General features: G+C 36.6%; 3 protein-coding genes across 3 annotated transcripts; 2 read left to right on the forward strand and 1 right to left on the reverse strand.

Annotated features, from left to right (window-relative positions):
• The first annotated feature begins 2,704 nt into the window (after window positions 1-2,704).
• Window positions 2,705-4,146, forward strand: LOC148933408 (F-box family protein). The gene has a single exon (XM_089057827.1). The coding sequence runs from the start codon at window positions 2,891-2,893 to the stop codon at window positions 3,977-3,979; it is 1,089 nt and encodes a 362-aa protein (XP_088913953.1). The 5' UTR covers window positions 2,705-2,890; the 3' UTR covers window positions 3,980-4,146.
• Window positions 4,147-5,310: 1,164 nt separating this feature from the next.
• LOC148933409 (Pentatricopeptide repeat (PPR) superfamily protein) lies at window positions 5,311-7,616 on the forward strand. Its single transcript, XM_089067633.1, has one exon. It carries the CDS (start codon window positions 5,593-5,595, stop codon window positions 7,594-7,596), a length of 2,004 nt encoding a protein of 667 aa, XP_088923759.1. The 5' UTR covers window positions 5,311-5,592; the 3' UTR covers window positions 7,597-7,616.
• A 996-nt stretch (window positions 7,617-8,612) lies between these two features.
• Window positions 8,613-11,489, reverse strand: SCPL33 (serine carboxypeptidase-like 33). The gene is made up of 9 exons (XM_089066834.1): window positions 11,115-11,489; window positions 10,642-10,749; window positions 10,482-10,577; window positions 10,208-10,389; window positions 9,840-10,121; window positions 9,575-9,735; window positions 9,394-9,489; window positions 9,041-9,146; window positions 8,613-8,967 (listed from the first exon to the last, which is right to left on the reverse strand). The coding sequence occupies exons 1-9, from the start codon at window positions 11,353-11,355 to the stop codon at window positions 8,818-8,820; spliced, it is 1,422 nt and encodes a 473-aa protein (XP_088922960.1). The 5' UTR covers window positions 11,356-11,489; the 3' UTR covers window positions 8,613-8,817.
• Window positions 11,490-13,413: the final 1,924 nt, after the last annotated feature.

Consider the following 13,413-nt stretch of genomic DNA (forward strand, 5'->3'; position numbering starts at 1 on the left):
GGGCCAAATGTTTTTCACTGACGTTTTAGAATGAGCCGAGATCTTTTTCTCCGCATTGTGCACACGTTGGAGGGACGTGATGAGTACTTCCAGTTTTGGGAAGACGGGATCGGCAGACCTGGACTTACGCCGTTGCAGAAGTGCACGATTGCGATCCGCCAGTTGGCCTACGGCACAACAGCGGATATGTTCGACGAGTACCTTCATGTCGGGGATACAACTGGCCGCGAATGTCTTAAGAAATTTTGTAAGTTAGTTGTGGAGGCTTTAGGCGACACATATTTACGACGCCTGACTGCTGATGATTGCCAGAGCCTGATGCGGATGCACGAGATGGTGCACGGCTTCCCTGGGATGCTAGGGAGCATCGACTGTATGCACTGGCAGTGTAAGAACTGCCCGACGGCGTGGAGAGGCCAATTTACTAGCGGCTACAAGGGCAGCCACCCGACGATGATCCTAGAAGCCGTCGCTGACCACCGCCTCTGGATCTGGCATGCCTACTTTGGTGTAGCCGGGTCGAACAACGACATCAACGTCCTCAACTCGTCCACCCTATTCGCCGATCAGTGCAGGGGTGTCGCTGTCCGGCCATCCAGTTCACTGCCAATGGCCGCACACATCATATGGGGTACTACTTGGCCGATGGCATATACCCAAGGTGGCCTGTTTTTTTTAAGACGATCAGCTGCCCAATTGGTGAGAAGAGAGTCTTGTTTGCGGCAAAGCAAGAGTCCGCGCGGAAGGATGTGGAGCGGGCTTTTGGGGTGCTCTAATCGCGATGGGCAATTGTGAAAGGTTCGACGCGTTTCTAGTACAAGTGTCTTTTCAACACTTCTCCAAATGGCTTCCCAACCAACAAAAATATGTGACCTAAGATGGATCTTTGATGTATTGACGTCCAATAAAACCAAAATTAGAATACATATTCATTTCTGAATGATATGATTTTTTTTATGCAGGTATGTATGTAATGCTTAGTTCTTTGTAATATCTCATAATTTATTAATAACAATCAATACGTCATCGACCACCGGACTTATCCTTGAAATCAATATCCCAACAATTTCCAATTTCGATTGAATAAATAATGCAAACGTGTTTATCCATTTTATACGTCGATGATATCCCATAAGAAAATAGTGTCGTTATACTGTACCTTGATTAATACCTCGCCAATTTATCATTTTCGGACAACATAGATTCTAATATTGAATTTGTAAAATATGCAAAATAGAGATAAAATAGGTGAAATATGTGGAACAATAAATAAAAAGAAAATTTTCATAAAAATGGCATTAATTTTAATGGACCGATAAAAAAAATGAGATCAATACTAGTACATATATACTATTTCTTAAAGTCGAAGGCCCGTTATGCGCAGCCCTTTTCAAGCCCAAGCAAGCTTCCAGCTGTATTTTGACCAAAGGCCCGGCCCGTTGTTCATATTCACAGTAATTATGTGTAGCTCATTTTCAACACCCAATCACCCATTTCTTCGATTAATTCCCCGTTAATCCAAGAGTGAACTACAAAAAGGATCCCTAGATTATGGGTTTATCTCGCCCATAGTCCCTGGACTTTAAAAATATCGCCAGTAGTCCTTGAACTAAGGGTTTATCTCGAAATTGGTCCTTTTGTCTTTTTTTGGTACGAAAATGCCCTTTTGGGGGGTTTGGAGGGTTTTGGGCAATTTGGTCTTTTTACACTTGTAACATTTTAAATCTGATATTATTTCAGTTATGTGCTAAATTTGATATTATTTCAAAATTATCATTCTTCTTCCATTTTGTCATCCTTCACTTTTTTTTTTATTTCAATATTATATTTAATTTTATAAAATTAAATTTTAAATTTTGATTTTTAAATATCAATAAAATTTTTAATTAAACTATTAATTCATGGACACTATAAATATTGATTGAAACTATTAATTTTTATTATTTAATATAATATTCAGCTGAATTGAAGTACACACAAATAATATTAATCATGATGGAAAAATAAGAGCTATTCTATTTAGCCTTCGTTCGGTTGTTATAATTGCTTGTGATTGAATATTATGAAGTTGACTAAAAATTTTATATAGGAGTATTTTTGTTGAAAATTACTAGTAAATTTTGATTGTTGTCAAATTAATAAACAAAAATTATATTAGTCTTACATTAGATGCATATTTATTTCAGAATAAATCGTGTTATATGATATATTTATGATTAAAGCTATTAAATATTGATTAAAACTAAGTCGTTGCCATATTGATTAAATATTATACACTTTCAAATATTGATTATGACTATTAATTTTTTTTATTTAATAATTTTTGTAATTAAAAAAATTTATTGATATTTAAAAGTTAAAATTTAAAATTTTGTAAAATTAAATCTAATATTGAAATAAAGAAACAAAGTGAAGGATGACAAAAAGAAAGAAGAATTGATAATTTTAAAATAATATCAAATTTAGTACATAACTGAAATAATATCATATTTAAAATGTTAAAAGTGTAAAAAGATCAAATTGCCCAAATCCCCCAAAACCCCTCAAAAGGGCATTTTCGTACCAAAAAAAAAGTCGAAATGACCAATTTCGAGATAAACCCTTAGTCCAGAGACCACTAGCGATATTTTTAAAGTCCAGAGACTATGGGCGAGATAAACTCATAGTACAGGGACAATTTTTATAGTTCACCCTTAATCCAAAGGCAAAGGGGAGAAAGATCGTTCTCTTCTGATTTTAATCGGTAGAAATAACCCCTTCCTCTTCACCAGTTCCCAAATTAAATATATTGGGAATTTATGCTGGGATTCAATTTATATTGAGTAAGTATTTCTCCTTCCATTTCTTGATTGTTTTCATGAATTTATCTGTTTTTCTGTAATATCGTTGGATGAATTCATTTAATTCGAAAAGTGGGTTCTTCCCGGACGAGGTTGTGATTCAGATTCTCGCAAGATTGCCGATTAAATCCCTAATTAGAACCAAATGCGTGTCCAAGACTTGGCATAACCTAATCTCTGATAAATACTTCACAAAGATTTATAACGAGATTTCAATTCGAAACCCTAATGTGCTCGTAGAAATCACCGATCCCACCTCGGAATCGAGGCCAAGTTTGATTCTTGTTGACAATTTGAGGGGTGTCTCCGAATTCTCATTGGATTTCATCAAGGATAGAGTTAGGGTTAAGGCATCTTGCAATGGATTGCTATGCTGCTCTAGTATTCGTGATAAGGGTGTTTATTATGTGTGTAATCCGATGACGAGGGAGTGTCGGCAGCTCCCGCGAACCCGGGAGAGGCCGTTGACTCGATTTTACCCCGATGGAGAGGCCACGCTTGTGGGCTTAGCTTGCAACGTTGGGACGGGGAGGTACAACGTGGTGTTGGCCGGTTACCACCGCTCGTTCGGGCATAGGCCGGAGAGGACTTTTAAATGTATGGTGTTTGATTCGGAGACGGGCAAGTGGAGGAAGTTTGTTTCGTTGCAGGATGATCACTTCACTCATATGAATCGGAACCAAGTTGTGTTTGCAAAGGGTGCGTTGCATTGGCTCACTGCGAGCTGCTCGTGTTTGCTTGTTCTTGATTTGGATTGTGAGTCGTGGAGGAAGATTTCCTTGCCCGGGGAAATGGTGTGTGGGAGTGGGAATCGGGTTTATTTGCTTGAGTCAGATGGGAGGGTGTCGGTTGTGCAGATCTCGGATGTGTGGATGAGTATATGGGTGATGGAGGAGTACGGGAAGGAGGAGTGGTCGTTGGTGGATAAGGTTAGCCTCCGGTGCATAAGGGGGATGGTGCCGGGAGTGTTTCCTATTAGCCAAACAGAGCAGTGTGTGTTCCTCGCGACTCACAAGCAGGTCTTGGTTTACCAGCGGAGGACACGCGTGTGGATGGAGATGTACGCGTTGAAGAACGCTGCGACGCTGCCGTTGTGGTTCTCAGCTCATGCTTTTAAAAGCACTATTGTTTCTTGCTAGCGACTCTTGTCTGTTACTGAGCATTTTGTGAATTGAAATCTGGTTTTGTGAATCAAAGTTTGTACAGTTGTATAAATTTCCTAATGAAATCTGCTGCAGAATTAGTATTTGTAATGCTTCTTGATTTTGGTGTCTCCAAAAATTGGTTGATTATTATATTTCTTTCATTTGTATGTGTGCTTTAGATTTTAGGTTGTATTTGTATTGGTGTTTTGTTTTTTATATATTCATTTAATTAGAACTTTGCTTGTCTAAATTTGTTCTTAAATGCAAAATACTTATAATTTAAACTAATCATTTTTCAAATCTATCAACATTTGTGGAGTCGGTCAGAATTATTTCATTTTAGGATATGTTGTCAATAGACTTCTAATTTTCACCAAATTTATTCTAATTTGTAGTAATAGTAATTGATTTGTTCTGATTTTTATGAGTATTAAAAAGAAATTATATGGAAGTGTGAAAATGAGAAACGATAAAGAATGGAGTACAACAAATGAAAATATTTGATTTAATACTAACATTACTTTATTTTCCAACCTACATTGATGTTGTTTTGGTTAATGTCTGTCGCTTGAGCATATCGTCATGAAAATGAGAAAATATCAATAGTTAAATGGAGTAATTTATCTATGAATTATAAAGCTATTATGCTAAACCTTCATTTTAACGTAGATACTGTATTTAGTTTGTCAATAATCGTAATCATAGTATTTATCTTGTATTTTATTTCATCATGCAATTTACATGCTATTTTGTAGTATGCCTAAAAGGAAGACAATAGATACTAATCGTTAAAATTTACATGCAATTTACATGCTATTTTGTATTTTAGTTTGTATTTTTTTGATGTGATATTAATCGTTAAAACTAAGAAAGACAATAAGCTAGAATTATAAAACAATAGATACTCCTTCCCGAGTTGTCTATTTATGGAACGATTTTTTATGAACCGAGGAATGGAGTAAACAAAATCAATGTATCAACAAAAGTAGAACTGAATAATATATTATTACAAAATAGTTTCCGATTTTGGAAAAACAATTAATAAAATTATTTTTAGTAGAATTGAAGAAGTACTAATTGTCATGTATATTATAGATTTTCGTTCACTTGTGCCATTATTTTTTAAATTAAATGTAAAAACACATATAACCAATACTGAAATTGATATAAAATCAAATTATTTTGAATAATTTAATTATTAACATTATTTTTTCACAAATAATAGTAATTCGACCATTATGAAATCGTTAACATTTTAAAAATTGTGAGTGTGTTAGAATTTAACAATAAAAAGTTTGTGATTTAAATGAATGAAATGAAATAGAGAAACAAAGCTTCTGCTCTCGCGACTGAGGTCAGTCTGTGTGTTCTTGCTTTCATTTTTCTTTTATTCTTTTTCATCTTCTTTCGATTTCACTGTTTGCAGCTTAAAAACCAATCTTTTCACGAACTCTTTATTTTTTTTAAACCCAATTAGTTCTATTGTCGATAATTTTAGTCTGAGTTTGCTTGTTTTCGCAGGGCAAACGTAAGTTATATTCCAATTTTTATTGAATTTGCCCCAATTTTGCTAACCTTTTCTTCAGTTTAAACTTGATTTCGGAAAAATGTATTTGAAAGAGGGCCGTTCTCTTCTGTTAAAACTCCATAAACCCTCAATTCCTTTTGTTCTCAGCTCCAACCCCAAATTTGATTTTCAATCACAAAACAATACTCATAGCAAAGATTCAGATTTTATTGAGGAATGTGAGGTGTTGAAAAGGTTGAATAATGAAAAGGATATCATGATGGCATTGGATTATTTCAAATATATATCCAATTCCAACTGTTTCAAGCACACCCCTTCAACTTATAGAGCTATGATTGAAAAACTAGGGCTGAAAGGGGAAATAGATGCTGTGCAATATCTTCTGGAACAGATGAAATTGGAAGGTATTGCTTGTTCTGAAGATTTGTTTATTAGTGTGATCAAGTCTTATAGTAGAGTAGGGGCATCTGAGCAGGCGTTGGAGACGTTTTATAGGGTTTGTGAGTTTGGTTGTGATCCAACGGTTAGGATTTACAATCATCTGTTGGATGCATTGCTGTGTGAGGATAGGTTTCGTTTGATTACTCGGTTGTATGGCGATATGAAGAGGGATGGGTTGGAGCCTAATGTTTATACGTATAACATACTGTTGAAGGTGCTCTGCAAGAGCAATAGCTTTAGTGGTGCTCGTAGGTTGCTTGAGGAGATGTCTGGTAAAGGGTGCGAGCCTGATGATGTGAGTTACACGACTGTTGTGTCGTTTTTGTGTAGAGATGGTAGAGTCGGGGAAGCTAGGGATTTGGTTTTGAGATTGGTTCCATGTTTGCCTGTTTATAATGTGTTGATTGGGGGTTATTGTCGAGAGGGGAAGATCAAGGTGGCGTTGGAGTTGTTGGATGAGATGGTGGATAGGGGTGTTAGGCCTAATGTTAGGACGTATAGTGTTGTCTTGAATTTCTTGTCTGATTCGGGTGATTTTGGGGCTGCATTTGCTATCTTAGCCATGATGTTTGTTCGAGGGTGTGATCCGAATACTCAAACGTTTACATCTTTGATAAAGGGCTTGTCATTGAGGGGCAAATTTCTTGAGGCTTATGATGTTTTGAGTCGTATGTTGAGTGATGGGATTTTGCCGAATGAGGTTACATTCAACACGCTCATTCACGGCTTATGCTTGGGTGGGAATATGAGAGATGCATTCTCTCTTCTTGATGAAATGGAGGCAAATGAGTGTTGCCCGAATGTCACAACATATGCAACCCTAATCAACGGGTGTGCAAGAATGGGGGATTTGGTTGGTGCGTCTGAGGTGTGGAACAAGATGGTATCTCGTGGATGTCGTCCCAATGTTGTGGCGTACACGAGCATGGTGGATGCACTCTGCAGAAACTCCATGTTCAACGAAGCTTATGATCTTCTTGAAACTATGAAGAGAGACAAGTGCTCTCCCAACACGGTTACTTTCAACGTTTTGATCAAAGGCTTATGTGCTAGAGGCCGAGTTGATTGGGCTATGGAGTTGTTCGATGAGATGGAGACACACGGCTGCATACCTAATGTGACCACATACAACGAGCTCTTGGACGGTTTATTCAAGGCCGGCAATGACAGGCGTGCTTTTGAGCTTGTTTCTGCAATGGAGGAACGGGGCGTGAAGCTCAACACGGTTACTTACAACACCATTGTTCACGGGCTGTGCACGTCTGGGAAGCTCGAGGAGGCGTGGAAACTAGTCGGGAGAATGGTGGTCAAGGGATTGAGACCCAATGAATTTACGTTCAATATGCTCATCCACAGCTACTGCAAGCGAGGTATGATTGAGTCTGCAGCTCGGGTTTTGGAGATGATGAGGAAGATCGGGTTGAAACCAGATATCGTCGGTCATAGTAGCCTTATTTGTGGGGTGTGTGAGTATATTGATTTAGATGAAGCTAGTGTTTATATTGATAGAATGATAAGTGATGGGATTATGCCAAATTTTTCACTTTGGAGTTTCTTGGTTAGAAGATTGTTTAGTAGGATTGGAGTAATTAAAGCAGCCCAACATATGAATGATGTGTTGGATAGCAATTTACATTTTTGAAATTTCTCTCTTTAAACGTACATATGTTTTCTTGTTCATTTTGTATGTAGTTAGAGTTTCTTGATTATTTTTTTTTACCAATGAAATCTGCTGCAGAGTTGGTAGCTATTGTGTGTTTCTGTGGTTCTTGGTTGTTGGCATATTAACTTTTTTTGCATTTGATTTTTGGAAAATTATATTCGGTTGGTGCCTTGAGGCTTAAGAACTAGAAAAGGTTTTCGTTACATCTCATATTTTTCACTATTTTTTCCACTTTTGGTACCACATTCCACTAACTTTTTATACTCACAATCTATTATAGAACTGATACTCCCTCTATAATAGATGTGTTTCTTTTCGGCATGGGATTAAGAAAAATTGATTCAAGTGAAGCTAAGTAAATGAAAAATAAAGTATAAAGGAAAAAATACAAGTGATGGATAGAATATAAAGTATAGACAGAAAAAATGGTTTTGCCAAAAAAGAAACATGGCTCAGCTACAGAGGAACGAATGGATTACTAAAAATGGGTATTAGCAAGATTGGTTGGATTAGCCCATTTTTCTGTAGGTTATATATTCACTTATGCAGCTTTCTTGATTGCCTCTACGTCGGGAAAAATTGGCTAAATAAAAGGCCTGTTCAGGAAGACCATCTAATTCTCCGGAAAGGATCAATTGAAACCCTTTAATGGTTTCTGCTAGACCAACATATTTCCCCGGAGAATCCCTTTTTAATGCATTTACCCCGGTGAACCTGGGGTTTTTTATGCGGGCATGGCCAGCTCCCATAGCGTGACGGGCGGTGTGTATACATCTCGATCGGAAAAGAATCCTATTTGGATTTGCCCCTCGCCGTGATTCAATGAGAATGGATAAGAGGCTCGTGGGACCTAATCCCGAATTATAGAGCTATGACACAATCAAACCCGAATGAACCCAGTTTCAAATAGAACAGGATCGCTGGATGCCTAAAATGTAAAGTTGGTCGATTTATATGTATATCAATATGTATATTGGGATCATATGAAGTATGTCTAACAAGTCATGTAAAAAATATATATACAAAACAGAGAAATGAGATGAAGTATCATATATCAGTCATCATTCCATTCCCTTTCTCATAAGCATCATATTCTTCTGAATAGCACCTATTCACTATCCTTAAAATAACTAGGTTTGAAATAAACCATGTGACAACATGTCCCAAACTGAAATCTAGGTAGATAATACAAATACTTGATCATCTATGTGTAGGGAGAGGGTGACCATACAAGTAGGATTGGATGAGAGAGAGAGCCTGTTTAGGCTTGTTAAGAGGCACAAGATGGCCTGCCCCTCTCACTGTCACAAAGCTAAATCCACCTTCATACTCCACTATCCTCCCTGCTACCTACAATGCACAAATTAAAGATTGAGACTTTATGGAGATTGGACCTCATGACTCTGGTTAGTTTAGGACTAACCTGATGGTCATCGAACCAAGTGGTCCAAGGCGTCTTCACGCTCAAATTGAGAGTTTCGATGCAGTAGCGCGAACCTATAACCGGTACTCTCCCATCTGCATCACCACTGTAACAATCCCAAATTTAGTACTCCATCTATCCACTATTTAAAAGCCCCTTTTGACTAGGCACGGATTTTGAAAAATTGTTTGATTTTGTAAAAATAAAAGTAAAGGGAGAAAGGGACTGGAAAGTGAAATAAAGTAATAGTTCTATAAATCGTGGACAATCCAAAATGGCACAATGACTCTTTAAATGGTGGACAGAGAGGGAGTAACACACTTTGAGAAATCAAGAATGTTAAGTTTTGTTACCTGTAAATCCAAATCTTTAGGCCTCCTTGAATGAGTTTCTTGTATATTGGCAAGACAGAAAATACACTGTAGTTGTATGCTCTAAACAATGAATCACTGCAACACATCACATATTTATCCTAAGTTACTACAACAATGTCCAAAATAATAAAATTAAAAAAAGGATAGCTTTATCACTCACTTGCATTCTTTCCATTTCACCCCATCAGCCAGTCCCCCGGTGCTGACGTGGAGCGCGTCTCGCACATCCTTCCTATTGAAATACACCTCGTCGTTCCTAGAGAAGCAGGGGTCGTACCCTCCCGGCCCCGGCCTCATTCTCCCATTTGAAATGTGTAATTTCTTTAGGACATGAGAAGGTTTATATTAGATTGTGATGAGATACAACCCACAAAATTGATCCTAAAATGGAAAATGAGACATTTCAAATAGGGCAGATATTATACGGTAGTGAGTGAGGAATCGGTTGGCCTAGATACAACGTTATCAAACGAGGAGGTGGTGTTGAGGAGACAAGAAGGGGCGTAGATGTTGTAGATGTCAATCTCGTTGTAATGATCGAACACTAGAGCCATGGCCGCATTGCAGACACTAGACCAGTTTTCGAGCTTGAAATCACACGCTATTTTCGCCTTATCATATTCTTCGTCTGATATAACTGCATGGCTCCATGCATACTCTAGCAATCCTTTGTAGTCATAGTAGTCGTTCGTCTCCGGATTTCCAACCTCAAATTTTGCAAAGCAAATGTTAACGTCTTATCCCGCCAAAATGACCATAAAAATGAAAGATAGGATAGTGAATATGTACTGACAATGAAGCCTTTGAGATTGATGTAGGGATAGTTGTGTGTATCCTTGTTGTTGTCAAACACTAGCTCGGAAAGCTGAGGCACGTAATGACCGGCATAGCTCTCCCCCGATATGAAGAGGTCGCGATCTTTGAAATGTGGAAATCTTTCAAGCCATTTTACTAGAAAGGTGTAGGCATCCTTGGCTGAGGGAAACATGTAATTACTGTTGACTCTCTTCAGCTCAAATAGGAAGCTTTTGTTTTGTATATATACTATTCATGAGTGGAGACATTACCTACAAATTTGTCATCTATATTGCCGAAATCAGAGGAAGTGTTGGTGTAGGAGAATCCCACCCCAATTGGAGATTCCACAAAGATCACATTTGCTTCTGTAGTATCAAAATTATTCTACCTTTTTCTCTCTGTATCAAATTTAATCTTAAAAAAACTGACCTTTATTCCAAGAATTTTCATTGAATTCAAGAATGCTTCCTTTTTTAGCAACTCTAAGAGGCCCCAACTCCACAGCTGCTCCATATCCAATTGATGAACAACCAGGGCCTTCCCAACATCACAAAACAAATTAATCAATCTCAAATATAATCAATATGTGTTTATTTTATACATATATATTTCCTTTGGACCAAAAGGGCATGGGCTTTTCACAATGCCAAACACACATCAGTTCAAGAAAAGATAAGGAAATCCAGAAACCTTCTTACACATGAATATATAAAAGCATACAAAAAAAAAAGATGGGGTTTTTATCACACACAAAAAAGGGCTACTTACAAACACATTTCTATATCATTTTATGCATACATAATGTCCATCAAAACACACACACATAGACACACACACACTGTATAACATTATATGCATACACACACACACGGAGAGAGAGAGAGACAGAGAGGGAGATAGACCTCCATTGAACCATAGGAGAAGAGGCCTTTTATCAGGGAGAGATTGGGCCTCAAAGAACCAATAGAAAAGGGCTCTTCCATGAGCTTCATTAACTGTGATGTAACCTGAAAACTGTGATATATGTGGACTATTTGGTTGGCCAGGTAGTTTCACTATTCTATCACTTTCATATTCATGTTTTTGCAGATTTTCAGCATTCAATGCTGCAACAAAAGCTAATACTATGAATAAAAAGATCATCTTTGGATGTGGGCTTTCTTTCTTTTACTTCATACTAATCAATTTTCCTCAGTTTTTGTGTGTGTGTGTGTGGGAAAGAGAGAGAGAGAGTAGAAGGACTAGTAAGGATTGATGTGATGGAATAGTAAACCAGGAATACAAGCTGTGCAGTTGTGGAATTTTTTTATGACAAATATCTAAATGATTGCACGTGAAATTTTTTTCTGAAATTTGACAGTTTTTTGTCACATGTTACTGTTATATAGGAATGTTAATCTTCACATGTGAACTATTTAAATTTTTTTGGTGAGGTTAATTTGGAATGACTCAATATTATTAGTAATTGCGATCTTCGTCCTTGAATAAAAGGGTTGGTGACAATCTCATGTTGAAATGATTTCATTGTGGATTTTATTGCAAGCTCATATGCATGGTATCTCAAAAGGGAAAGATCAAATTAGAAAGAAATTAAGCATAATGGTTCTTCTTTTAATTATGTATATGTATTATTGCTAAAATTTTGTAAATTCATTTTTAGATCAAAGAATTATAGACAACCCCAACAAGGAATGTAATTAAACGCAAACTTTATATATTGTATTGTACAAACTTCAAACTATGATCTAAATCGTTAGAATGTCAATAGATTACATCAACAAAAAATGTCAACACAATTCAACGGTTAATGCTATATTGACATCAGAATTTTTGAATTTTATAATATATTGTCATTGTATTAACACTTTGGAATTTATAAAATATACTATGAGTTTTCATTTTATCGAACAATAATATTGAAATAATATTGAAAGTTGACTAAAATTTAATGGCCAGAAGATTACTATATATGCGTTGAAGATAATAATTTTGTGGTGGTCCAATAGCCTACACTTTTGACTGGCAACAAGTTTGTTTTGTCGAATGTGCTGGAAAAATAAAATTTGGGTCTCGTGTTTTCAAATTGCAAGAAACAAGAGATATGCAAACGGTTTGTCTTTTTATTTGTAATGACTATTAACCACACCTTTTTCTCTTCACTTGATGTTCTTTTTTTAAAGCTTGTCATGCATACACAGTCATGCTCTTTTTATCTTCATTTTTAATGTTACCTAAACGAGTGTCACTCGTGAACCACATGCATTAAGCTACAAATCAATAATTTGAGGTAACAACCGTTAGCATTGCCCCAACAAATGTTAGACTCATGCTCAAATAGTTTGGCCTCATCTCTAAATGTGAGTTGCAAATATTGCCCAAGCTACATTTGCTCGCGTGGAAGACTTGCATCCAAAATGGATATTCGGAATTATTTTGTATATTACTCCCCTTTCCAGGGACGACATGAGTTTTAATTCGAAATTGGTAAAAGTACTTATAAGACCTAAAGAGAAAAGTAATTAAAATGGTGTTTGTAAATAGTGAGCTCACCTTATTATTAGTGTAATACTCCATCTTGTCCCCATTAATTTGCATCATTTAACTTGACATGGTTTTTAAGAAATATAGTGGAAATTGGGTGGAAAAAGTTATGGAATGTGAGTCCTTTTATATACTCCCTCCGTTTTTTAAAAATAGAAACATTTGAAATGGCACGGATTTTAATGCACAATATGGTAAAGTAAGAGAGAGAAAGAGAAAAATTGGTAAAGTAAGAAAGAGGAGAGAAAAAAGTAATGGAATTAATGTTAGTGGATTACGGGGTCCACTTTATTAGTGGTATAAGTGGTAAATAAATTGATGTATAGGGGTGTTAAGATTTTCTAAAATAGAAAGTTTGAAAGCTGTTATTTCTAAAGAACGGACTAAAATGAAAAGAATTGCTATTTTTAAAAATCGGAGAGAGTATTGATTTTAAAATAAAATGTTCATTTGACAGCAAATCCTCATGTCCATTTGTCGGGTTGTGAAACAACAATGGAGCCTTGGTACAGTTGTGATATTGAGCCATACGATGTTCGAGAATAGAATTAGGGTACTCGTAAATCTGAGGTGGAGTTGGGATAGGACCAAGAGGAGGAAAGTTACGACACATTGAACATGTGTATTAAAGCATCATACGGCAAGGTGAGTTTGTTGCTA

This window comes from Salvia hispanica, chromosome 1, assembly GCF_029641045.1.
Source record: "Salvia hispanica isolate PSC_SH4W2 chromosome 1, Shi_PSC_v1, whole genome shotgun sequence".
Classification (NCBI taxonomy): Eukaryota; Viridiplantae; Streptophyta; class Magnoliopsida; order Lamiales; family Lamiaceae; genus Salvia; species Salvia hispanica.

What these genes read in the sequence shown, in the direction of transcription:
- SCPL33 (XM_089066834.1), bottom strand. Translation starts at nt 11,355, where the DNA reads ATGATCTTTTTATTCATAGTATTAGCTTTTGTTGCAGCATTGAATGCT. An exon ending in TGAAAATTCTTGGAATAAAG is followed by an intron (nt 10,578 to 10,641) that starts GTCAGTTTTTTT and finishes TTGATACTACAG; the next exon opens with AAGCAAATGTGATCTTTGTG. An exon ending in TCAATCTCAAAGGCTTCATT is followed by an intron (nt 10,122 to 10,207) that starts GTCAGTACATAT and finishes GCAAAATTTGAG; the next exon opens with GTTGGAAATCCGGAGACGAA.
- LOC148933409 (XM_089067633.1), top strand. Translation starts at nt 5,593, where the DNA reads ATGTATTTGAAAGAGGGCCGTTCTCTTCTGTTAAAACTCCATAAACCC.
- LOC148933408 (XM_089057827.1), top strand. Translation starts at nt 2,891, where the DNA reads ATGAATTCATTTAATTCGAAAAGTGGGTTCTTCCCGGACGAGGTTGTG.